The sequence below is a fragment of the Prionailurus viverrinus genome, chromosome E2 (assembly GCF_022837055.1).
Source record: "Prionailurus viverrinus isolate Anna chromosome E2, UM_Priviv_1.0, whole genome shotgun sequence".
NCBI lineage: Eukaryota > Metazoa > Chordata > Mammalia > Carnivora > Felidae > Prionailurus > Prionailurus viverrinus.
In genome coordinates, this window is record NC_062575.1 from 19,063,347 (window position 1) to 19,086,700 (window position 23,354).

Consider the following 23,354-nt stretch of genomic DNA (forward strand, 5'->3'; position numbering starts at 1 on the left):
ACAAAAAACTGCATGGTCCTTGAGGATGGGAACCCCATCTTCTTCATTAGCTCCACCACAGGGCTAGTAAGTTGTACGCACTTAATGACTGCTAAAGAATAGTAACGCACTCAACAGTTTTAAATATCCCTTCCCAAGTCAGGGAAGAATGCATTTTTCACATTTTCCATTCAAAAGAATTTAGCTATATGATAAATGTGTCTCCATTTCAGTGACACAATGAATGAATTTCATAAACTCTTCAATTATCACTAGTACTACTGAGGTGGGTCCTCTCTGCTCCACTAGACAGATCCTCTGAGACCCTGATAAAGCTGTTACATGATATCTGACTCTCTACACAGAAATGACTTTGCCTAATTCCCACACAAACCTACCTGGCTGAGCAGACCTGCTCATGACCAACATCTGCCCTGATCAGAAGCACTGAGTAAAGCTTATTTCACATTTGGACAGGATTCTAGGGCTCCTACTTTGAGAGCCAGGGTCCCCACCCAGCTGCAACCAATAGTGAACACGCCCTTGTTACCTTGCAATCTCCTGGTGGTAATCATAGTGCTCATCCTCTTCCAGCCACTCCACAGAGCCAGTGGTTGGATTGGCCCGCCCGCAGAAGACCTTCATGGCGCCAATCAGCTTCTCAGTTTCACCACAGAAAAGCAGCCTTGCCAGCTCACTTCTTGTGGACAGGTCTAATCATCAGAAATCTATTCACATCATAATGCCCAAAATGTAGAAGGAAATAATTTTAAAGACAAAAAAAAGGAAAAAAAAATAATAAAATGAACAAAAGCATCAAAGCCAATGAAATTATTTGTTAATCGGTATTTTAGGGGCACCTGGGTGGCTCAGTTGGTTAAGTGTTCGACTTCAGCACAGGTCACGTTCTCCCGGTTTGTGGATGGGTCCAAGGCCTAAGCTGGGTTCTGCACTGACAGCATGGAGCCTGCTTGGAATTCTCTCTCTCTCCTTCTCTCTCGAAATAAACTTAAAAAAAAAAATTAGTATTTTAATCTTTCCCACAAGTTATTTGGTTTTACATTCAGCATGTAACATCAAAAAACTGTAATTAACATAAATTCATAAAGCTACCTGGAAACTTTGGCAGTCCCCAGTGATTTCAGGTTAAATAAGCCTCACAGGTGCAACTCGACGCAGCCTCAAGGTAAAGGCAGATGAGAAGAGAACTAAAGCAAAGGAAACAGGTGGTTAACCAGAAAGAAGAAACAAAGAGGCTGGGGTAGTGGCAAAAGAGTGCCACCAATACTGCCTCAGGATATTAAACAGTTTAAACACTAGTGCCTGGGTGGCTCAGTCAGTTAAGCATCTGACTCTTGGTTTTGACTCAGGTCATGATCTCACGGTTTGTGAGTTCAAGCCCCACATCAGGCTGTGCTGACAGCTCAGAGCCTACTTGGGATTTTCTTTCTCTCTCTCTCTGCCCGTCCCCTGCTTGCTTGCTCTCTCTCGCTCTCTCTCTCTCAAAAATAAAGTGTTTAAACACTTAGTTTAAGGAAAAATACAAAGAGCAATTCAAACAAACTAGGAAAACTTTCATCTAAACAAATATATCACAGCTGTAAGTGTGGACAATCCAAAAATATCATGTTGAGCCAAAAATAAATAAATAAGCAAATCACAGAATACGTAATGATAACATTTTTATAACATTTATAATGATGCCAAACAAGAATATATTTTTTAATTTTTTAATGTTTATTTTTTTTATTTTTGAGACAGAGAGAGACAGAGCATGAATGAGGGAGGGTCAGAGAGAGAGAGAGACACAATCTGAAGCAGGCTGTGAGAACAGAGCCCGATGTAGGGCTCGAACTCAAAGACCCTAAGATCATGATCTGAGCCGAAGTTGGAGGCTCAACCGACTGAGCCACCCAGGCGCCCCAAGAACAATATATTCTTTAGGGATCACACTAAAAAGCATAGCAGGGAATAAGGATAGTGGTTACCCCTAAGAGGAAAGGGAAAAGGCTGGGATCAAGGAGGGCCATACAGGGGGCTTCAAAGTAATAGTACTGTTTCTTCTTAAACAGGATGGGGAAGTGCCACCTGGGTGGCTCAGTCAGTTAAGCATCCGACTTTGGGTCAGGTAAGTTCAAGCCTCTGCATTCTGTGCTGAAAGCAGAGGGCCCACTTTGAATCCTCTGTTCCCCTATGTCCCTCCCCAACTTGCAAAGGCTCCTTCCCTCCCTCTCTCTCAAAAATAAACATTAAAAAATAAAACTGGGTGGTGGGAAGAAAGATGTTCATGATACTGTCCTTCTTTATGACTTACAATTTTTAATAATGATTACTTGTTACCTACTCAATATTTGATTTTAAAAGTAATTTTTAAAAATTCTTCATCGAGAGATGTCTGGCTGGCTCAGTTGGAAGAGTGTGCAACTCTTGATCTTGGGGTTGTGAGCTCAAGCTCCACATTGGGTGCAGATTAAATAAATAAAATTAAAAAAAATTCTTCATCTTAAAAAATCCTTCAAATTCTCCAGATTCATCTTGTATGCCCTATTTCTGCAAAGATCTATTTCTGACAGAGAAACACCACAGCTCAAAGTCTGAAGGCACCTGTCAGCAGGTATGGGCTCTACCAGCACCCTCCCACCTACCTTCAGAAAACCTCAAGTGTTCGACACTCCCCTTCATTTCTCGTTAAACACTGATCTATCTTCAGGAAACCTTAGAAAAAATGCCTACTCCATAGGTCCCTAAACATTCCTAAGGCATTTTACTGACCAGAGTTATTGCCTTTCTCTCAAAGTTATTTAGACTAAACACTTAATTCTCATAAAAGAGGATGGGGACAAATCTTTTCTTAAAAGACTCAGGCAGTCAGTGGTCTGGTTCAAAGTAGTCAATTTGTCCTTCAGTGAAACTCTACTTCTAAAATCTCAGTATTACTCATCCTCTCTTCTAGTGGCTCCCAAACTTTCTGGCAACACCAGAAAGAAATATACTTTACATAAAGACACAACACACACACGTACAAACTTTCACTAGTGTTTAGCCTTCCTATGGGCAAAGCCCTTTGATACATTCTACTGCATTTTATTTTCTTGTTTTTAAGTTTACTTATTTGAGAGAGACAGAGAACACATGTGTGGGGAAGGGGCAGAGACAGAGGATCCAAAGCAGGCTCTGCATTGTCAGTGCAGAGCCCGATGCAGGGCTCAAACTCATGACCTGAGCTGAAATCAACAGTCAGGTGCTCAACCTACTGAGCCACCCAGGCGCCCTGATTTTTCTTTTTAAATTGATCATGATCCACTAAACTTATTTCACAACTTTTTCAATGTTTATTTTACTTTTTACTTTGAGAAGCATTTTTCAATGTTTATTTATTTTTGAGAGGCAGAGAGAGAGGGAGACAGAGGATCTAAAGCAAGCTCTGCACTGTCAACACACAGCCTGATGCAGGGCTTGAATGCACGAACCGTGAGATCATGACCTGAGCCTAACCAAATGAGCCACCTAGGTGCCCGATTTCACAATTTAACGGAGTTGCAACCCACAGGTTAAAAAGTTTTGCCACAATCAGCTGTGAACCTCTCCTATGTTAATTTTTTTAAAGAGTATCTCCAACTATCAGAATCTGTAATGTGCTTTAAAGAAGTGTGTCCAAAAAATGCCACAGTAGAAAGAAATAACCATATCTGGCTGAGTGTTCAGGGAAGGCTTAAAAGATGGCTAGGATTTAGATGGGCATGGGAGGGAGAGGGCACTTCACCAGATCAGAAAGACTTAGTCATGTACAGTTAATAAACCAGTTTAACTGAAGTGAAACTGAACAAGAGGTCAAACATATCAGTGAGGTACATACTGTGCAGAGTCCTAAAACCCTTATCCTGTGGGCCATGTGAGATCAATTCTGAAGTTATTTAAAGGCTAAGAGTGTAATACAGAACTCTAATCTATGGAATTTCCTTTTTGTCTGTTATGTTGCTTAGGCTATAAATAGGACTATAGTTTTTTCATAACTTAGAGAAGTTACTAGTTTCATATAAGTTTAAATAAAGCTTGCAGATGGGAACCATGTCCTGTAACCTCTTTGAGTACTACACATCTCCTATGGATAAATCCCTTTTATTATTATGACTTGTCCTCTCCCAAAAGGACCTCACACTCCAGACTCAGGAGCTATTTTGACCCCCTCCTCATTCAAAAGACCTGTGAACTCACATGATAGTTTATAAGGCTGGAATGGAAACCACCATGCCAAGCCCTAAATGGATTACCAATCAGATTTCAGAGCAGATAGCCGCTTCATTCATTCAAATTTTAGTAAAATTTATACAATATCAGACACTGCGTTAGGGACTGGAGAACTCCCATAAGTAAAATAAAGGAGATCTTTATCCTCCAAGGGATTAGATTCTAATAAGGGAGAGACTAAATATACAATCACAAACTATGTGAGTGCAAGAAAGGAAACAGGCAGGGTGCTATGAAAGAGAATTAACAAGGTTAATTGTTAGACTCTCTGAGGAAGGTGGCAATTAAGATGCCACAAGGTAAGAGAGAAAAGTAGTACTTAAGTTTCTGGAAACCTTACCCCTACTTTTCCAAGAAAAAGTCCTAAGGGAAAAAAGACCTGTATATATAAGCAAGACTGACAAAAGCCTGAATGACTGAAGCACTTCCAGCAAAAGTATTGAGAACGATAGATTAAGAGTGGGCTACTGTAAATCACACTGGACCATGCCGGCTTCGCAAACGCGTTTGGATATTGTTCTCACTCGCTGGAAACCACTCAAGGTCTTAAGCACAAAAACGTCCGCGTCAGATGTACGCTTTTACAAGACCCTTCTGACTAGCGTGTGGTGAATGGACTGGTTTCCAACTACAACACAGTAACTGGGAAAAGCGAGCCCATCAGCAGTTCCCTGAATCAGAGAAGCGTGGGTCAATTAAGGATGTGATGGCTGTTGCTCCATATGACTGCGGTTCGAATTTCTGTAGCTGAAGGGAGACGCCAAGCACTAAAATCCAGGTCCCCGTAGAGGTCACCCTACAGAGTCGGGGCCCAACCGTATCCCAATTTTCTTGCCGGCCCAGGCTCTCCCCACCGCCGCCCAGTGCAGACTCTAGAAAGGTCCTCGAGAGACGCATACCCCGGTGGCCTAGAAAGCCCACATCAGGTCCGTCGGCCAGAGCCGCTGGGCTGACGGCCGGATGATGGCGGCACCCGGGACTCTAACTGCAACCCCACCTTCCCTACCTACCCATGCGCCTCACCCGCAGCGGGAACCGCTCCGTTCACTTCCGCCGCTACCTCCACCACGCCGAAGCTGGCGTACGGGGCGGGATCTCTCAGGGCCCGCTGAGAATGCTGGGAGCGAGACCCGGAAACGGAACTTAAAGGCTCTCCCGTCGTACGCCCACGGGTTCCCAGAGTCCTCCGCGACAGCCAGTATGGAGGCCGGGAGGACTGCAGTGCTTCGCGTGAAGCGGAAGCGTAGCGCAGAGGCTGTCGAAGCTCTTGTCCTCTCTTGTAAGCGCCTGCGGAGGGGCGGCGTCGAGTCGGTAGCCCAAAAGACACCTCCAGAGGACGTGGAGAGAGGGCCAGAGAATAATGTCTTCCAGTTGGTGGCCACCGTGCGCTCCCAGGTATTGGGCGGGATGGAGCCGATGTCTGAAGGGGATCTTAGGGCGCAAATGGGGGGAAATTGTATCCCTGACCCCTTGACGAGCCGCCTGCTTACCCCGGCTGCTCTTCCCTACCACCTCCCAGGAGGAGCCAGTCCAGGAGCTCGTTCGAGCCGCCCTGCGCCCTTCCCGGGGCAGCCAGCAGCGTATTCGCCGAGAACTCCGCGCTTCGGCTCGGGAGATCCGACAGGAGGGCCGCTACAGGGTGATTTCTAGCCGCCGATCCTCAGGAATTCCGTCGGGTAGCCTAGAGTCCGAAGACGTGCCGGGAAACCCAGAAGCCACCGAGGACGGAAGCTTCCAGCTGTTCGACCTAGTCCACGAGGAAGGAGACCCAGAGACCGCCGCCGCCGCCGCCGCCGCAGTCTCCTCCAAAGTGAGTAGCCGCCGGGAGCAGAGCGCTGGCCTTCCCGCGGACAGATAGTGCCAGGGTCTGGGCACTTAGCACACAGTCAAGAGGAGGCACACAGCTTCGCCTTACTGATGAATGAATGATCTATCAGCCGAGATAACCTCCTTTTACAGATTAACTTATTCATTCATCAGTATTTACTGAGTGCCCACTATGTGTCAGGCATTGTTCTTAGGTTCTGTGGATATAGCTTTGAGGACTTAACGTTCAGGTAGAGGAGAGAAACAGAAAACAAATTTAATAAGGGCTGTACAGGGAAGGGGGGGCAGGAAAAGATTGGTTCCATTACAGAGGGTCTCAGAAAATGACATTTCAGTGAGGACTTGGAGGAGGTGAATGGCAAAGTACAGTGGATATGTGAAGAAAAGGCAGTTTGGTGTTTTCAAGACCAGTGTGCCTGGAGCTCAGTGAACTCTGGGAGAATAATAAGGAATTTGGGAAAGGATTCCTGTTAGACCCTGAAGATACTTTTAATTTTTGTTCATTTTTGAGAGAGAGCGGGAGCAGGGGAGGGGCAGAGAGAGAGAGAGGGAGACACAGAAACCAAAGCAGGTTCCATCCAGGCTCTGAGGTGTCAGCATAGAACTTTATGTGGGGCTCAAACCCACGAACCCCGAGATCACGACCTAAGCTGATATCAAGAGTTGGACACTTAACCGACTGAGCCACCCAGATACCCCGACCCTGAAGGTACTTTTTTTTATTATTTTTTTTTTAATGTTTATTTAATTTTGAGAGAGACAGAGACAAAGTGTGAGCGGGGGTGGGGGAGAGAGAGGGAAACACAGGATCCAAAGCAGGCTCCGAGCTGCCACCACAGAGCCCGACGCGGGGCTCAAACTCACAAACCGTGAGATCACGACCTGAGCCGAAGTCGGTCGCTTAATCGACTGAGCCACCCAGGCGCCCCTTGAAGATGCTTTCAGGGACACATTGCCTTCACCCTTAGCTGGGTAATTACTGGAGGGTTTTGAGCAATGTAAAGATAAAACAGATGGAAAAACTCATCAGAGGAAAGTTAAAGGACTAGTTCTCCCTAGCGAATCAAGTTTGAGGCAGATTTAAGTCTAGAATGCAAGTCTCTTCACATTTAATCCAGTGGTCTTTCCATTGTTAGATTTACTAAATTTGTTTTGTACTTCAGTTCCAAAAAACAAAGGCTACCTGTATTCAGACTATAGAAATAGAAAACTCTCAAACTAAAAGGTTCACCCCCCACTGATTTAACAAAAAAAACTTGGGGCGCCTGGGTGGCCCATTTGGTTAAGCCTCTCACTTTGGCTCAGGTCATGATCTCATGGTTCGTGAGTTTGATACCCACATCAGGCTCTCAGCTGTCAGCATAGAACCTGCTTCAGATCCTCTGTCCCCCTTGCTCTCTGTCCCTCCCCTGCTTGCACTCTCTTTCTGTCTCTCTCAAAATAAACTTAAAAAAAACTTAATAAACTTCACTCTTCACTCCTTTTAAAAGTTAAAGCTTAAAAACTGAAATTTTAATTCCAAATATATCAAGCAAAAAATATTTCATCATGATGCTGGTATACTTGGCTAACAATTTGTGCATGATGATGACAGCCACATCTTTTACCAAAACTAATTGAAAACTGATTTATAAGTCAAATAGCTTAAGAAGTAAACCAACGTTCGGTGGAATTGAATCAACCAAAGAACTCATTCAATTTTAAAAGAAAAACTAGTGTATAAGCTGATGAAGGATGTGAACACAGACTTCCCGACAATGCAATAAAAACTAAACACATCAAAAATGTTTGCATATCAGAGAGCGGGACATCCGGCTTGCCAGTGGGCATCTTCAGTCTCCATGTGAAGAAAGCAATTTAAAAATGGGTGACGTTGAGAAAGGCAAGAGTTTTGTCCAAAAGAATGCCCCGTGCCATACTGTCGAAACGAGAGGCAAGGCAAACACAAGACTGAGCCAGATCTCCATGGTCCAGTGTGTGCAAGATAGGTCAGGCCCCTGGATTTTCTTACACAGATGCCAACAAGAACAAAGAACCCCTGGGGAGAGGTGACACTGATAAGAGTATTTAGATAATCCCAGAAAGTACATCCCTGGAACAAAAATGATCTTCACTGACATTAAGAAGACAGAGAAAAGGACAGACTTGATAGCTTATCTCAAAAAAAGAGCTACTAAGGAGTAGTAATTGGCCACCGCCTTATTTATTACAAAACAAAAATGTCTCGTCTTTTTTTATATGTACCATAAATATTTTTTTAATGTTTATTTATTTGGAGAGAGGGGAGGAGTGCAAGTGGGGGAGGAGCAGAGAGAAAGGGAGAAAGAATCCAAGGAGGCTCTGTGCTGTGAGTATAGAGTCCAACAGGGGGCTCAGTCTCACAGACCAAGAGATCATGACCTGAGCCAAAATCCAGACGCTTAACCGCCCCTCAGGATTGTCTTTTAAACAGCTATTCAAAAACACAGCTGTAGAATTAATCACAGGTTTAAAAAAATGCTTGTCCATAGTAATTATCTTTTTAAAAATGGATTTAAACTGAAAGCAAACTTGGGGTTTTATGTCTACTAGACTAGCAGGGGAAAGATTGATAGCACTGCTGGCAAGGCTAGATTAAAATGGTACACAATTGTAGTGCTTACAATTGATGCAAGGCTTTTGGAAAATAGCATGGCTTTATCAGCAATCCTAAAAATTTGCTTGGAACCTATTTTAAAACTACTTCAATTTATTTTTTTATTTTTATTTTTTTTAATGTTTATTTTTGAAGGAGAGAGAGAGACAGAGTGTGAATGCGGGAGGGGCAGAGAGAGAGAGACAGTCTGAAGCAGGCTCCAAGCTCTGAGCTGTCAGCACAGAGCCCAGCACGGGGCTCGAACTCACAAACCGCGAGATCATGACCTGAGCCAAAGTCAGACGCTCAACCGACTGAGCCACCCAGGCGCCCCTATTTTTATTTTTTTAATGTTTTTAATTTTGAGAAAGTGTGCATGCATGTACATGTGTGCAAGTCAGGGAGAGGCTGAGAAAGAAGGAGACAGAGAATCCAGAGCACTGTGAGAGCAAAGCCTGATGTGGGGCTTGAACCCACGAACTGTGACATGACCTGAACCGAAGTCAGAGACTCAACTGACTGAGCCACCCAGGCACCCCTACCTAAATTTATTTTATTGTTGGGATTCTAAAGCCATCCAAACATATAAAGAAATTTAACAAAAGTAGTGACAGTATTTTTTGCCACATTACATTTCTCATTAATTTGACACCATTTAAATTTTAAGCAAATAAAGTACTATTTAATAGGAAATCTTAAGAAGTGAAAAAGTTCTGGGGCATCTGGGTGGCTCAGTTGGTAGAGCTTCTGATTCTTGATTTTGGCTCAGGTCATGGTTTCAGGGTCATGTGATCAAACCGAAGAGCCCAGGTCAGGCCCTGCGCTAAACATGGAGACTGCTTAAGATTCTCTTGTTCTCTCTCTCTGCTCCTCTCCCTCCTCTCTTGCGTTCTCTAAAAAAATAAAAACTGTATATATTTTTTATACAGTGTATATTTTTTCTTTTTTTTCTTTTTTTTTTTTGTTTTTTAACGTTTATTTATTTTTGAGACAGAGCATGAACTGAACGGGGGAGGGCCAGAGAGAGAGGGAGACACAGAATCTGAAACAGGCTCCAGGCTCTGAGCTGTCAGCACAGAGCCCGACGTGGGGCTTGAACTCACAGACCGCGAGATCATGACCTGAGCCGAAGTCGGACGCTTGACCAACTGAGCCACCCAGGCGCCCCTATATATATTTTTTAAAGTGAAAAAGTTCAGTTCATTTTATCTAGTGATCTCAACCCCAGGATTTATCCTAGGGAAATAATTCAGAAGCAAATAGCTATGGTCTTAACAAAAGCTACTGTTGGTTTACTAAGTAATTACTGTGCATTAAGTACTATGCTAAGTCCTTGTTGTGTTTTCTTTTAATTTAACTCCTTTAATCCTCATGCAAACCCTATGAGGTAGGTGTTTTATCCCCATTTTTCACATGCAGGAAACACATTCATTGCAGCATTGTAGATATAGGCTAAAAACTGACAAACTGACATACACAACTGCCTGCACCATTAAAGTGATAACCATGAAGACTGGCAAGATAGTATGTATGTTTATACCAGCATACACATAGACTAGACTAAAGAATAATTTTTCTTTTATAAAAATGATAGATGTTCCTTATAGAAATTTTGAAAAAATATAGGAGGGGTGCCTGGGTGGCTCAGTTGATTAAACGACTAACTTCAGCTCAGGTCATGATCTCACGGTTCCTGGGTTTGAGACCCACAGCAGGCTCTGTGCTGACTGCTCAGAGCCTGGAGCCTGCTTCGGATTCTGTGTCTCCTCTCTCTGCACCTCCCTGGCTTGTGCTCTCTGTCTCTCTCAAAAATAGACAAACATTTGAAAAAAAAAAAATTTTTTTTTTTTTTTTAAGAAAAAATACAGGAAAGTAAAAAGGGAAAAAAATCACCTATTTTACCCCCATCACAAAGGTAATTGGAGTAAAATCAGCTTATTGTCTTCAGAGTATAAAATCAGCTTATTGTCTTCAGAGTATGGCATTTTTCTGTTTGCTAGTCTTTGTAAATATTTTAATGGCTGCATGATTTGCTGGACTAAGGGTGGGGGGCATATAAATGGGAGCCAGAACTTTGCTTGTGAACAGTTTTGAGGTTGGTCAACAGCCTGCACAAAAAGTGACATCTCTAGTTCCTTTTGACTTTGGAGCAAGAAAGAATTAATTCCCTTCATCTTCTAAGTCTGGTCTCCCTTTATCTGCCTTAGCTATGCAACATTCCTCCCAATATGGTATCTGGTTTGAGCTACACAGCCTCCTCCGATGAACCCTTTGAGAGGGGTCATTTGTAGCATGCCCCCCTGGGTTTGCAAATTGACCTATGCTACTCTGGATGACACAGCCTGTTGCCCTGGAGTACCTCTTCCCTGGGCCAGTTCTATTCTGGGGCAATCTATCCTGAGCTATTCTTTCTAGCAGTAGGATTATAGGGGAGTTCACTCCTGGTTTGTGATTAAAAGTGGGAGGGACATCATTAGGGCACCTGGGTGGCTCAGTCACTTAAGCGTCTGACTTTGGCTCAGGTCGTGATCTCACAGTTCATGAGTTTGTGCCCCACATCAGGCTCTCTGCTGTCAATGCAGAGCCCGCTTCAGATCCACTGTCTCCCTCTCTCTCTCTCTGTCCATCCCCTGCCTCACACACACACTTTCTCTAAAGTAAACATTTAAAAAAGAAACTTAAAAAATATTTATTGAAAAAAAAAGTGGGACATCATTGTGGGCAAGCCAGGTGGTGGTAGTCATGAGTCCAGGAATCGCCTTTAGACCCCTGTAGGAGGCCACACAAAATGCAGATCCCTAAGGGGAGAACATCATACTGAAGGGGCTTAGAAGACGTGGGGACAAGACCAGCCAGCTCTGCTGGCCCTCTCCTCAGGCCCATCTTTCCATGTGCTCTCTTCTGTCAGCCAAGCACAAAAGGACAGGAGCCTATAAGTGTCTATTTCAAAAGAAAAACTACACATTAAGTTTTTAGAGATAATTGAGTTTTTAATTTCATTGCTAATTAAGAAGAAACTAGTAGGACATGGGAATAAGAATCTTGAATTTAACATAGACAACTATAGAGAGGCTTCTTTCACTCAAATCTTAGATTCCTCCTTTTGGAACATCGATGGTTTAGATCATGTATGTATTATCTCTTGATTTCTTTATAGATCTCTGACCCAGATGTGATCCTCTGCAATTCTATAGAGTTGATCCGTGAGCGGTTGGCTGTATCTGAGGATGGACCAAGAATTGGGCACCAGGAGGAACAGAAGGATGACTATGTATATGACATTTACTACTTGGAGATGGCCACTCCAGGATGGATTGAGAACATCCTCTCCGTGCAGCCCTATAGCCAGGAGTGGGAGCTGGTAAGGGGACCCATGAGGATGAGGGGCATGAGGTAGCCTAAGCAATTCTCTGGTCAGGATGCTTTGCATCCACTGGGTTCAAGGTTGTTCTTACCTCTTCTTGTTCTTGCTTAAATGGAAACATTTATTCTAAATGCTTCCTGGGAACCTGGGTTTAGTGCAAGAAATTTTGGGAACAACGGTCTACATTGATAATGTTTGCTCTTAATACATCTTTTATAAAGTTTGCAATATCATTTTTAACATTTATACCATCCACCCTTGGGGAAAAACACGGGGACTTAGAAAATAAACCAGAAATTCTTAAACATGAATGGTAATAAAAGCTTTTTTTAAAATTATATCTTAAAAGGGGGGGGGATCCTTGGATTAAGAAATCTAACATCCTGGGGCACCTGGGCGGCTTAGTCAGTTAAGCGTCTGACTTTGGCTCAGGTCATGATCTCACAGTTCGTGGGTTCGAGCCCTGCATCAGGCTCTGTGCTGACAACTCAGAGTCTGGAGCCTGCTTCAGATTCTGTTTCTTTCTTTCTCTCTCTCTCTCTCTCTCTCTCTCTCCCTCCCTCCCTCCCTCTCCCTCTCTCTCCCCTCCTCCTCCTCCTCCTCCTCCTCCTCCTTTTCCTCCTCTTCCTCCTCCTCCTCCCCTGCTCACTCTCTGTCTCTCGGTCTTTCAAAAATAAATAAATGTTAAAAAAAAATTCTTTTTTTAAAAAGAAGAAGAAAACTAACATCCTGACATCTTTATTTATTTTTCTTAGTGAGCTCTACATCCATCGTGGGGCTCACACTCATGACCCCAAGATCAGGAGTCACATGCTCTGCTGATTGAGCCAGCCAGACGCCCCTTGACATCATTATTCTGTTTTGTTTTTTCTTAAGTTTGTTTACTTTGAGAGAGAGATAGAGGGCATGCCCCTGCACATGAGCAGGGGAGGGGCAGAGAGAGAATCCCACACAGGCTCCTTACCGTCAACACAGAGCCTGCCATGGGGCTTGATCTCATGAACCGCAGGATCTTGACCTGAACCAAAATCAAGAGTCAGTCTCTTAACTGAGCCACCCAGGTGCTCCTGCCATCCTTATTATTTTTTTTTCCACCAGCGGGGGAGGGGCAGAAAGGGTGGGGACAGAGGATTCAAAGCAGGCTCTGCACTGACAGCATCAAGCCCATGAGATCATGGCACCATGAGATCATGACCTGAGCTAAAGTTGGATACTCAACCAAGCCACCCAGGCATTCCAACTCTTTTGTTGATATTGTTTGTTTATTTTGAGAGAGTGAGAATGTGCAAGCAGGGGAGAGGCAGAGAGAGAATCTCAAGAAAGCTCCATACTCAGTACAGAGCCTGATGTAGGGCTTGATCTCACAACCATGAGATCATGACCTGAGCCAATATCAAGAGTCTGACACATAACCAACTGAGCCATTCAGGCGCTCCAGACATCATTATTCTTAAAACAAATTCTAAAATGGTGAAAGGCATATTTATCCCATACCTACACTGCAACCATAGTCTCACAGTCAAGAACCCACCCTGGACCATTGCATAGCCCCTCTTCCTGCCCTTACACTCAAGTTTTGGTTCTGATTTTTGGCATTACCCATAATCCATTTAATCCCTCTCCCACCTGGCTATCCTAAAGTTTGAAGATCACTGCCATCATCTGCTCAGAGCTGTCTCTCCTCCCCAGCCTGGTGTGTTCCCTTCTGGTGGAGTTCATCCTATCAGGATTGTAATGCCTGGAGCTGGACTCTGAGTGGGGAATAGGGCTGTTGTCACTATCTTGTAGCCTAAGGTTACTATAGCCTCTTGTGCAGCAGATTCAAAGCAGCTCCTAGGCTGCCTCATTTTCACACAGCGCTCTTAATTTTTTTAATGTTTTTGTTTTTGTTTTTTTTTTCATTTATTTTTGAGACAGAGAAAGACAGAGCATGAGCAGGGGAGGGGCAGAGAGAGAGGGAGACATAGAATCTGAAGCAGGCTCCAGGCTGTGAGCTGTCAGCACAAAGCCCGACACGGGGCTCGAACTCACCGTAAGATCATGACCTGAGCTGAAGTTGGACGCTTAACTAAGTCACCCAGGCGCCCCTTTCACACAGTGCTCTTAAATGATCTCCAACTCTCCAAGTTGGTCTGCTAATAGCTTCCCCCCTACAACCTTAGAGGTTTTGATTTATACTCATGATTGTGTTGAGATGTGCAGGTGAATGATGACCAGCAACCAGAAGACATTTATGAAGATGATGATGATGAAAATAGTGAGAGTAACTGGCGCAATGAGTACCCAGAGGAGGAGAACAGTGATGGAGATGAAGATTCCAGAGGTACATGGGTGGCAATGTTGGATGGGAAGGGACTGGTGGCATCTAAGACTGAGGTGTGAGCACGGTTCACTTACATCTTAACTGGCTTTCCTTCTCTACCATTCCCAGCAGCTCACCCACAAGCCATTGGAGCTCTAGGAACCCCAAAGACCAGTGTTTCCAGGGGGCCTACTGGGGTTTTAATGTCAGTCAGGGCTGGGTTTGAACCCTTGGTTCTTTCATGGCCTGTCTGTGGGTCTTGGGGACATAGTTAATGGCTCACTGAGCCTCATCCTGTCTCCAGAACAGTATTGCACTAACTTTAGTGATTGGGATTAAGGGAATCATCTATCTCAGTGTCTCTTCTCTCCCTCAGTCAGGAAAGTATTGGAGAGGTTTGCCAGTAGGAGCAGAGCTAGGATTTTGACAAATCAGTTATATAACTTCTCAAAGAAGTTGCTGTGTTTATACCATTTTGAGGAAGCTGCAACACAGGCATGGTACCCTGGGGAAGGAAGAAGGAGAGATACTCTGATGATAAAGTTCCTTCAGTGATTATGTTCTTTGTGCCAACAAAAAGAACTTCTTGGTCTCTGTTAATGGAGGAACAATTAAACTATGGAATATTCTTTTGGGGAAGTGCCTGTGATATGTTGAAAGGGGCAGACATGAAACTATATTTACAGTATGACTACAACTATTATAACAACAACAAAAAAAAATGCTATACTTAGGGGGAGAAATGAAAAAATATTCCAGTGTTGAGGGATTTGGTTTAGGTGGTAGAGAAATAGGATTGCCTTTTTTTTTTATTTTTGAGAGAGAGAGCACAAGCAGGGCAGGGGAAGGGGACAGAGAAACCAAAGGGGCTCGAATTCACAAACCGTGAGATCATGAACTGAGCCGAAGTAGGATGCTCAACTGACTTAACCACCCAGGTGCCCTCCCCTGCTTTTTTAAATTCAAAATTCTCTTCACTAAGCAAGTATTTTAGAATAGAGAACAAAAAACCCAGACCTTCTTGAGATGGTAAAGGGTTGTCGTGGCCACCTAGAAACTCAAACAGCCCATTTCTTTTATCATTCTAGGCTCTGATGAATACGACAGCTTCAGTGAAGAGGAAAGAGGCAACAGCAGACCACAGATGTGGAGCAAATACCCTTTGGATGTGCAGAAGGAGTTTGGCTATGATAGTCCCCATGACCTGGATTCAGACTGATGATCCCATGAGATTCTATCACAGGCCCTTGAGGGCTCTAACTGCAGCTTCAGCCACCCTAGTAACATCCTTGGGTTTCTTAGCTTAACAAGTAGAAGGGAAAACCCATGTCCAACAGCACCCTCCTACCAGTGAAAACCTGTGCTAAAGGAGTGTGTCTTTTTCAGTAACAGTAGGGCCCCTTTGCCTCAATCAAAAGTGACTCTATAGTCTGGGGGGGAAAATGCTGTAAAAATGATGCTTCCTGGCCTGGGGATTTTCCCATTCTACTCCTACACTAAGGCCAGTAAGTGGAGGAGAGCCTCCTGTTTCCTCAACACTAAGATTTAGCTTTCTCATACCACCCGGCCACCTGCCTCCAGTAAAAGCCTTTCTTTGGATGGAATCTAGAAGGGCTATAGTTGGTCCCTTATAGCAGCAAAGACTGGATAGTTGTGGCCATAGAGATGGAAGTAGAATCTGCTTGAGCTATGAGAGGTTTTAAGTTAACAGCTGTCTCTACCACCCTGTTTCCTGACTCTGATAATGGTTGTAAAGACTGCTGTCTTCCTTTGGCAGTGGTGCCAGAAAGAACAGGATATGTATGAATGTGATACTCTTATGTTTAATAAAAACTAACTTTAAAAATGGGAGCAAGTCATTCCTTGAAAACCTTTTAGTTTTTATTTTTTTAGAGAGAGTGAGTAGGGGAGGAACAGAGGAAGAGAGAGAAACTTAAGCAGGCTCCACAATCAGTGCAGAGCCCAATGCGGGCTTGATCCCACAACCCTAGGATCATGATCTTAGCCAAAATCAAAAGTTGGATGCTCAATGGACTGAGCCACCCAGACACTCCTCAAAAACCCTTTTTTTTTTAATATTTTTTAAATTTTTATTCATTTTTGAGAGAGACATAGGGTGAGTGGAGGATGGCCAGAGAGAGGAGGAGACACAGAATCCAAAGCAGGCTCCAGGCTGCAAGCTGTCATCACAGAGCCAGACGCAGGCCTGGAACTCACTAACGATGAGATTATGACCTAAACTGAAGTCAGATGGTTGACCAACTGAGCCACCCAGCTGTCCCTCCTCAAAAACCTTTTAAATCTGAATGGCTTTACATGTTTTCCCACTGTACCTCCTATCTCCTATCCCCACCCTCGACCAAAAATGGGCGGGGGGGGGGGGGGGGGGGGGGCGGTGGTTAGTGAGACAGCTTTCAGGATTTACCTTAGACACAAAGGACTTCAGGCAAGTGACGAAAAGAAAAGCGTATCCTGAACTTAGCTTTCCAATGAGAAATGTTAACTATGCACAGTACTCACTAAAAAGTGATTAACGGAACTTGGACTCCCTATAAGCAAACACTGTCCCTACTTCATTCCATACCACACATCTTTGCTCTGAGTTGGCATTTATTCTTCTAAGAGAACACTGTCCCATAGAACTTCATGCACAATAATTATGTTCTATATCTGTACTGTACAATAGTAGCCACTAGCCATATGTGGCTCAGCTCTTAAAATTCATGATTAGTGCAACTGAGGAGTCAATATTTTTAAATTTAATTAGCTATATGTGTCTAATAGTTAACTGTACCGGATAGTACAGGTCTAGGAAAATAATACACAGAAATTTTGATTCAAAATGTGCCTTCTTGCCCTGTGGCACGAACACCCATCACATGGAAAGATGAGTTGCACAGGGATGTCTTCTACCCACATCTTTTATAATTTCTTAAGTATCTCTCTCTAACCTGCCTCCACCCATTCTTTCACTTTATGTTCATTTTGTAGGTCTTTCCTATATTCCTAGATTTATGTTAAACCTGCCAAAGTGATTAAATTCCATATGTACTCTTGTGGCTACAAAACCAACAAAATGTTAGTTTACCATCCTAACTATCCACAAAGGTACAATTCAGTGCTGTAAGTAACAGGCAGCAATTTACATGTGTAATACTAGTCATCTTAGTCTCCTGTAGGCATAGAAACAAAGGCTTAAAAACTACTCAGTGCCATTATAATGCGCTCACTGCTGTTTCTATACTCATTAAGGTTTGCCAACATTAAAGGCTGACAACCTCACATACTGTGCCTACTGCAAAAGGGATTAGCACACCAGGAGAAGGATTGAAGGAGATGAACAACAAAGACCTTGCAGAAATTTAATTCCACCACAAAGCTTGAGTGCTGTAGGGAGTCTCTGGCTTCCCTCCCACAGATGGGTTCTTGGGTGAAGTCTGTATCCAGCACAGAGGGGAAAAATGCAGGTGCCATCCAGTAATGAGAGGGGGATGACATGGCTCACTAAGCTTGTATGGGGTCACTTAGGGTGTGAGGCCCATGCTTCCCCCAGGAGCCAGTGGGGGGCAGCAAGTTCTTGGGACTAGCTGGTCACTTCCTTCAGTGGAGAAAGCTAAAACCTTGGTCAGGGATCCTCAAGACAAGCACACACCACTTCAATGATTAGCTCCAGAGGATCCCTGGGAAAAGTGCCATCTTGCCTCAGACAGGAGTCAAGTTTACACAGTCTAGGCAAGTCAGCCTTTGCACAGACTCCCTATTGCCCCAACCCATGACAGTAGGAATGTCCTCTCATTTTCTCATCCATGCATGCCCTGAACCGAAGACAGCTGTGCTCATGCTCCCCTGACTGTCTTTATTGAGCAAGTATGACCAAGGCCATTCCCCTGACTGCGACTGGGGCCATTTGGTGGAAAAGAATGATCAGGAAGGGAGATTGCCTCATTCTTGTCTTTACAATTGACCAATTCTAAAACCAAAGGATAAGAAGTCCAGGCAGGGGATGAGCCAAGTCTGCAGGTTCCTCTGGACCCAGGATGACAGTGTCTGGACACATCACAGGACAGATGTGCAGTCCACCGCAACCATGGCTGTCCATGAGGGAACGAACATCCATTAGGCCAAATCTGCTCTGGCCTGACCTGGATGCTAAAGCACAGCCTGAGCACCAGAATTAGTTGCTTCCAATCACGCAGTCTGCTGAGGAGCCAGATTTGAGGATGAAGCAGCTTTTTCCCCCCTAAGTCTTCACTATCTCCACAGGGAGAAAATAGAGGTCCACAGAAGTACCAAGCTCTTCCTGAGACTGCAGGCCCACCAAACCTCCAGCAAGCGGAGGCAGACAGGACAGGTATGCACTATCCCGATGATCCACACCAAGACAGCTCGGAGTGTAAACAGAGCCCAGTGTTGGGGATAGAAGAGGAGCATGCAGCGTGATGTGAGGTTTTCAGAAAAGGGAAATGACCACTTCTAGCACCAAGGTGGGCTTGTGTGGGTCTGCACAGCATCCCTCACACCGGCCCTTACAGAAAGAAACAAGCTATTTGGTGGCTTGGGTCCATGAGATGGTCTCTAAGCCATTGACAGCTGAGAGAATTCAGGTAATCCACTTGAATTCTAGAACAGTTCATGTCCTCTTAAAGTTCATACCAGAAACCCAGAAATTTACCTTCTTATCATCTAGAACAAAGACCTAAGGTCTCAAGTAAAATAAAGGATTATCCTTCAAAATAGCAGTATTACCAGACTTCTGACTCATGAATTTGTTCATTTGTCCTTGCTGATTTGAGCCAGGTGCTTGTAATCTGTGACCTATTGACTAACGTGTAATTGATACATGAGTTTAAAAAAATCTTTAAAGTTCACCTTTGCAGCTAAGACTCAACAGAAGAATGTGCTAAAACCAAAAAATCTGTGGTCTGAGTCTGATCCACCACCACACAGAGACACCTCTAAGGGCAGAGGGACTCAGTTTGGAGTAACTTTGAATTTTTAAATACAATCAGTCTATGGCATTCGGTAGATGAATGAACACCAATGCTTTGCTAGAACTGGGGTTCTGGATTAAATAATATCAATAAATAATGGAATACAGCCGTCTTTCCAGGGAAAGACTTTGAGTCACAGGAAGAAATGATAGCATTTTAGGCCTCTACAGTCAGATGCTTGGACCTGGTCAGAGGAAAACTTGCCATAAAGCAGCCCCTTTTGTAGAGACTTCTGATTCAAACCTCAAATATCAAATTCAGAACCACCAGCCACAGCTATTAACCTAGCACTTCCTTTTCCCCAGTGCAACTTGCCAAGTGTTTGGTAAGCTGTACCTACTCACCAGAAACAAAACTAAACAACTATTCCCCTGACCCCAAGCCCTCCCACCACCACTTTCTATACAGTTCCCACCTTCAGGCTGGCCTCAGACCCTGAGTCTGCTCCCAATGAGAGTGACCACCAAAGCAGGCCATTGGCCCTGAGCCCCCTTACATAATGTGGCCCACAAGATCCTTTAGAACAAGAGAGTTGGGCCTGTACAGTCTTGTCATCTGGACTTTGGTGGCTGTGGCTGGTCTTCCAGGCCTCAAGGGACATCACCTCTGGCCTCTAGTCAGTTTTCCTTTCAGCCTTTTTCTCTTCAGCTACATCAAGCTCGGTCAGGACACAAAAGCAAAGCTGCTGGGTGACTTTGGTGATAGCAGCTAAATGAAAATAGAGAAGAGAATTCAGCAAACTGATGGTTAGCTACAACCCCAATAAGAACACCACAACGTTGATTAAAGCATATCTATGGCCCCCTCCCACTTGTCCCTTGGGTATCCTGTGCCAGGCTTTGCCTCTTAACCCCATAAGCCTCACTGTCCTCCATTCCATGCCCAACCAGAAAGTGATGCATGACTCCCCATCTCCCCACATGGATCGCACTTTCAGGAGGGAGTGTTTTAACCCAAAAATAGGACTCTAAAGTTAGAACTAAAGTGCTCATGTCACTGAGAAGTCACGTGGTCTCCAGTACATCACTAGTATAGGGGAAGCTTTTAGCCACCACTCCCACTTCTGCACACATCTGTGTGTGCATGCGCGCATACACACACACACACACACACACACACACACACACACACACACAGGCAGTGAGTGATGGGCAAAGAAACTTACCCAGGACATTCCGAATAAGTAGTGGCCTCTGGGACTCTGGCAGATAAACACCCACGAAATAGACAGGAACCCCGGAGAGGGCAATCCCGATGCCAATGAGGGAATTGATGGTGTCACTGAATAGAGGCACAATCACCAGAAACACAGAGCATGTGCAGAACACGATGGGAAAAAACAGGCTCAGCTGAAATGGAGGGAGGTGAGATACGAGGTAAAGCACTATGCGGGAACAGGGTACAGAGAAGTCACCTACAGGAGATGGCCCACCCCTCCTAGTCTGTCCACAGTCACTGACCTTCAGAGGCCGGAGCCGCTCAGGCTCCTTCCAGCGAAGATAGAGCTGTCCAGCAACAGACAGGCCCACGAAGAACCAGTAGCTAAAGCTGAAGTAGTTGATGAGCAGGAAAACATCTTCCACAGTGAGGTAGATGAGTGTCATGGTACACTGGAGGAGGAGGGGATGGGAAGAAGGAGTGGGCATTGTCACTAACAGGCCACCCCAGGAGACTCCAACCACCCAGCAATCAATACGAGATCTGCCGTTCATTGCTGATTTAGCTTACCAGACTACCTCCCGTTCTTTTCAGTGACCCCTTGGCATCAGATAGGTCAATTCTCTGCATTAACCTTCAAGGTGGCATCTCTCCCTCTTCTGTTGGCTCTTCCTATACACAATGCCTCCCTTCTTTTTTGCAAGCACTTCAATAAGAAGCCAGACTCCTTTCCCCTTCTGATGGCAGATATTTAGGCCCTCCTCACTTTGATGCATCAACCTCAACATGAAACACACTGCCCTCTGGAGACCATCACTCCTGAGTCCCAACTACCTGGCTTATAAATGGAGGAAATGCCTCCAGAACCAACTCACTGTCCTGGGGTCTTAGAAATGTAGATTGGCAAAATGGATCTATACACCTGATAAAACAGGTATGACAGAATTTGCCCTCTGGGACAAAAAAGTCCTAGAAGACAGAATCAGGGACTAGAGTCCTGGGAAAGGTCAGATTTACTTAAACTTCAAAAATATGGAGTTTCCCCATTTAATCTTTTCACCTATTATCAACAAAGGATTTAAAACAAAAAGAGCCCATTCTGGGGAGAGAAAGGGGACTGTATTGAAAAAAGTGGGGTGAAAGAGGATTCAAAAACGAGATGTCAAATCTCCCCTAAATTTATAAATTCAATGCAATCCCAATAAAAATACTGAGAAGATTTTATGTTATCTTGACAAAATAATGAAGTTCATGAAGAGAAATACAAATGTAATTGCCAGGAAAACTTCAGGGGGGAAGAAAAAACTATAGAAGTATCCTTAGTCCCTGTTTAGATTTCAGAAATTCAGGGTGCCTGGGTAGCAGAGTCAGTTGAGCCTCCGACTTCAGCTCAAATCATGATCTAGTGGTTCATGAGTTCGAGCTCCACATTAGGCTCACTGCTGTCAGTTGGGAGCCCACTTCAGATGTTCTCTCCCCTTCTCTCTCTGCCCCTCCCCTACACATTCCCTCTCTCTCTTTATCTCTCAAAAATAAATAAGCATTAAAAAAAATAGTTTTTAGAAATTCAGTACGAAGCTAAATAATGAAGGTTGGTGTTAATAGAGAAGATAAGTTGAGCTGATGATACTACTTAAGGGGTATGTAATTGTACTTGGTACATATGAAGCACCCTAAAAATTAGCTATTATTTTTATACGAGAATAATTTTAAACTGTGGATAAATGGATTATTTAATAAATGATATTGGTATGGCTGGCTAGCCATTTGAGAAAAAATTAAGTGAATTCCCCCCGCTCACTCCATACACTATAAATTCCAGATGAATCCAAAATTTAAACTTAAGTAATGAAACCAGAAAATAACTAAATGACAAAAATAAATAAATAAATAAACTGTCCACCAAATCTTGGAGTAAGGTTTCTCAAGGCCTTTGTTGGCCTTCATATATATAACACCTTAGTGCAAATGAGAAAATGGCAGTCCTACTTCAGGTCTTTTCTCATTTGTTAGAATACTTTCATAATTTACTGATTTTGTTAGAATAAAATGCTTTACTGCTATCTACTGTATATAAATCTATGATGTCTATAGTATGAATAGAGGCCCCTAGGTAGTTGGTATACAACTGGACTGGCTTTTCTAGATATGCTTTCATTAAATTAAAAAAAAAAAAAAGGAGCTAGAAAGGAGGAGAAGGAGAAGAAAAGAACTACTGACAGAAAAGATGGATAAATTTTACAAATTCAATTTTATATTCTTTTGTACTGTTTCCTTCTCTAATATAATTGTTTTACTTAAAAAAAATTTTAATGTGTTTTTATTTTTGAGAGAGAAAGAGAGAGACAGAGTGTGAGCATGGGAGGGGCAGAGAGAGAGAGAGAGACATGGAATCTGAAGTAGGATCCAGGCTCTGAGCTGTCCGCACAGAGCCCAATGTGGGGCCCGAACTCACGAAATATGAGATCATGACCTGAGCTGAAGTCGGATGCTCAACCAACTGAGCCACCTAGGTGCCCTGTTTTACTTTTATATTTTTTAAAAAGTTTAAGAAAAGAGAATAAACACTAAGAGGCTTGGAAAATATCTTAACTGACCAAGCCACCCAGGTGCCCTTTGGCTTGGGAAATGTCTTAAGAAGCTGCTATACCTCCCACCCAGTCTTCTCATAATGTCAGCAGGGGACTACAATCCCCACACCCGCCCCAGCAGAGCTTACATTGAACAATAAAGCAGGGATGGGTGTAAAACGCTCAATGTGGATCATGGACAGTACATCTGGGAGGTGGCCCTCACGGGAGCCCACGAAGAACAACCTAAAAGGACAAGAAGTGTGTCAGGATGATCCTTTCACTTAGCCATGCAGCCATA

General features: G+C 43.8%; 3 protein-coding genes and 1 pseudogene across 23 annotated transcripts in view; 2 read left to right on the top strand and 2 right to left on the bottom strand.

Moving 5' to 3' along the window:
• The window catches only part of PRMT7 (protein arginine methyltransferase 7), a 47,300-nt gene extending 41,964 nt beyond the window's left edge, over positions 1–5,336 (bottom strand). For 9 of the 13 annotated variants that reach the window (XR_007147250.1, XM_047834738.1, XM_047834736.1 and 6 more), the window contains exons 1-4: positions 5,251–5,336; positions 1,093–1,187; positions 840–987; positions 530–707 (exon numbers count right to left, since the gene is read on the bottom strand). Coding sequence is in view for 12 of the 13 variants with exons in the window: in XM_047834738.1 (XP_047690694.1) it covers positions 530–624 (95 nt within the window). In the remaining variant the exon portion in view is untranslated. Of the gene's footprint in view, positions 1–529; positions 708–839; positions 988–1,092; positions 1,188–2,067; positions 2,082–5,237 lie in introns of those variants that run through there. The other 4 variants (XM_047834728.1, XM_047834730.1, XM_047834729.1 and 1 more) reach the window with 4 other exon arrangements.
• Positions 5,337–5,417: 81 nt separating this feature from the next.
• On the top strand, positions 5,418–16,183 carry SLC7A6OS (solute carrier family 7 member 6 opposite strand). Its single transcript, XM_047834746.1, has 5 exons — positions 5,418–5,622; positions 5,747–6,037; positions 11,826–12,029; positions 14,235–14,355; positions 15,423–16,183. The coding sequence occupies exons 1-5, from the start codon at positions 5,428–5,430 to the stop codon at positions 15,551–15,553; spliced, it is 942 nt and encodes a 313-aa protein (XP_047690702.1). The 5' UTR covers positions 5,418–5,427; the 3' UTR covers positions 15,554–16,183.
• LOC125152637 (cytochrome c-like) lies at positions 7,918–8,378 on the top strand (annotated as a pseudogene).
• A 309-nt stretch (positions 16,184–16,492) lies between the features above and the next one.
• Positions 16,493–23,354, bottom strand: part of SLC7A6 (solute carrier family 7 member 6) — a 36,082-nt gene continuing 29,220 nt past the window's right edge. For all 9 annotated transcript variants that reach the window (XM_047834913.1, XM_047834915.1, XM_047834918.1 and 6 more), the window contains exons 7-10: positions 23,203–23,299; positions 20,786–20,935; positions 20,491–20,674; positions 16,493–20,033 (exon numbers count right to left, since the gene is read on the bottom strand). In XM_047834913.1, coding sequence (XP_047690869.1) covers positions 19,939–20,033; positions 20,491–20,674; positions 20,786–20,935; positions 23,203–23,299 — 526 coding nt within the window. In that variant the 3' untranslated portion in view covers positions 16,493–19,938. The remainder of the gene's footprint in view (positions 20,034–20,490; positions 20,675–20,785; positions 20,936–23,202; positions 23,300–23,354) is intronic.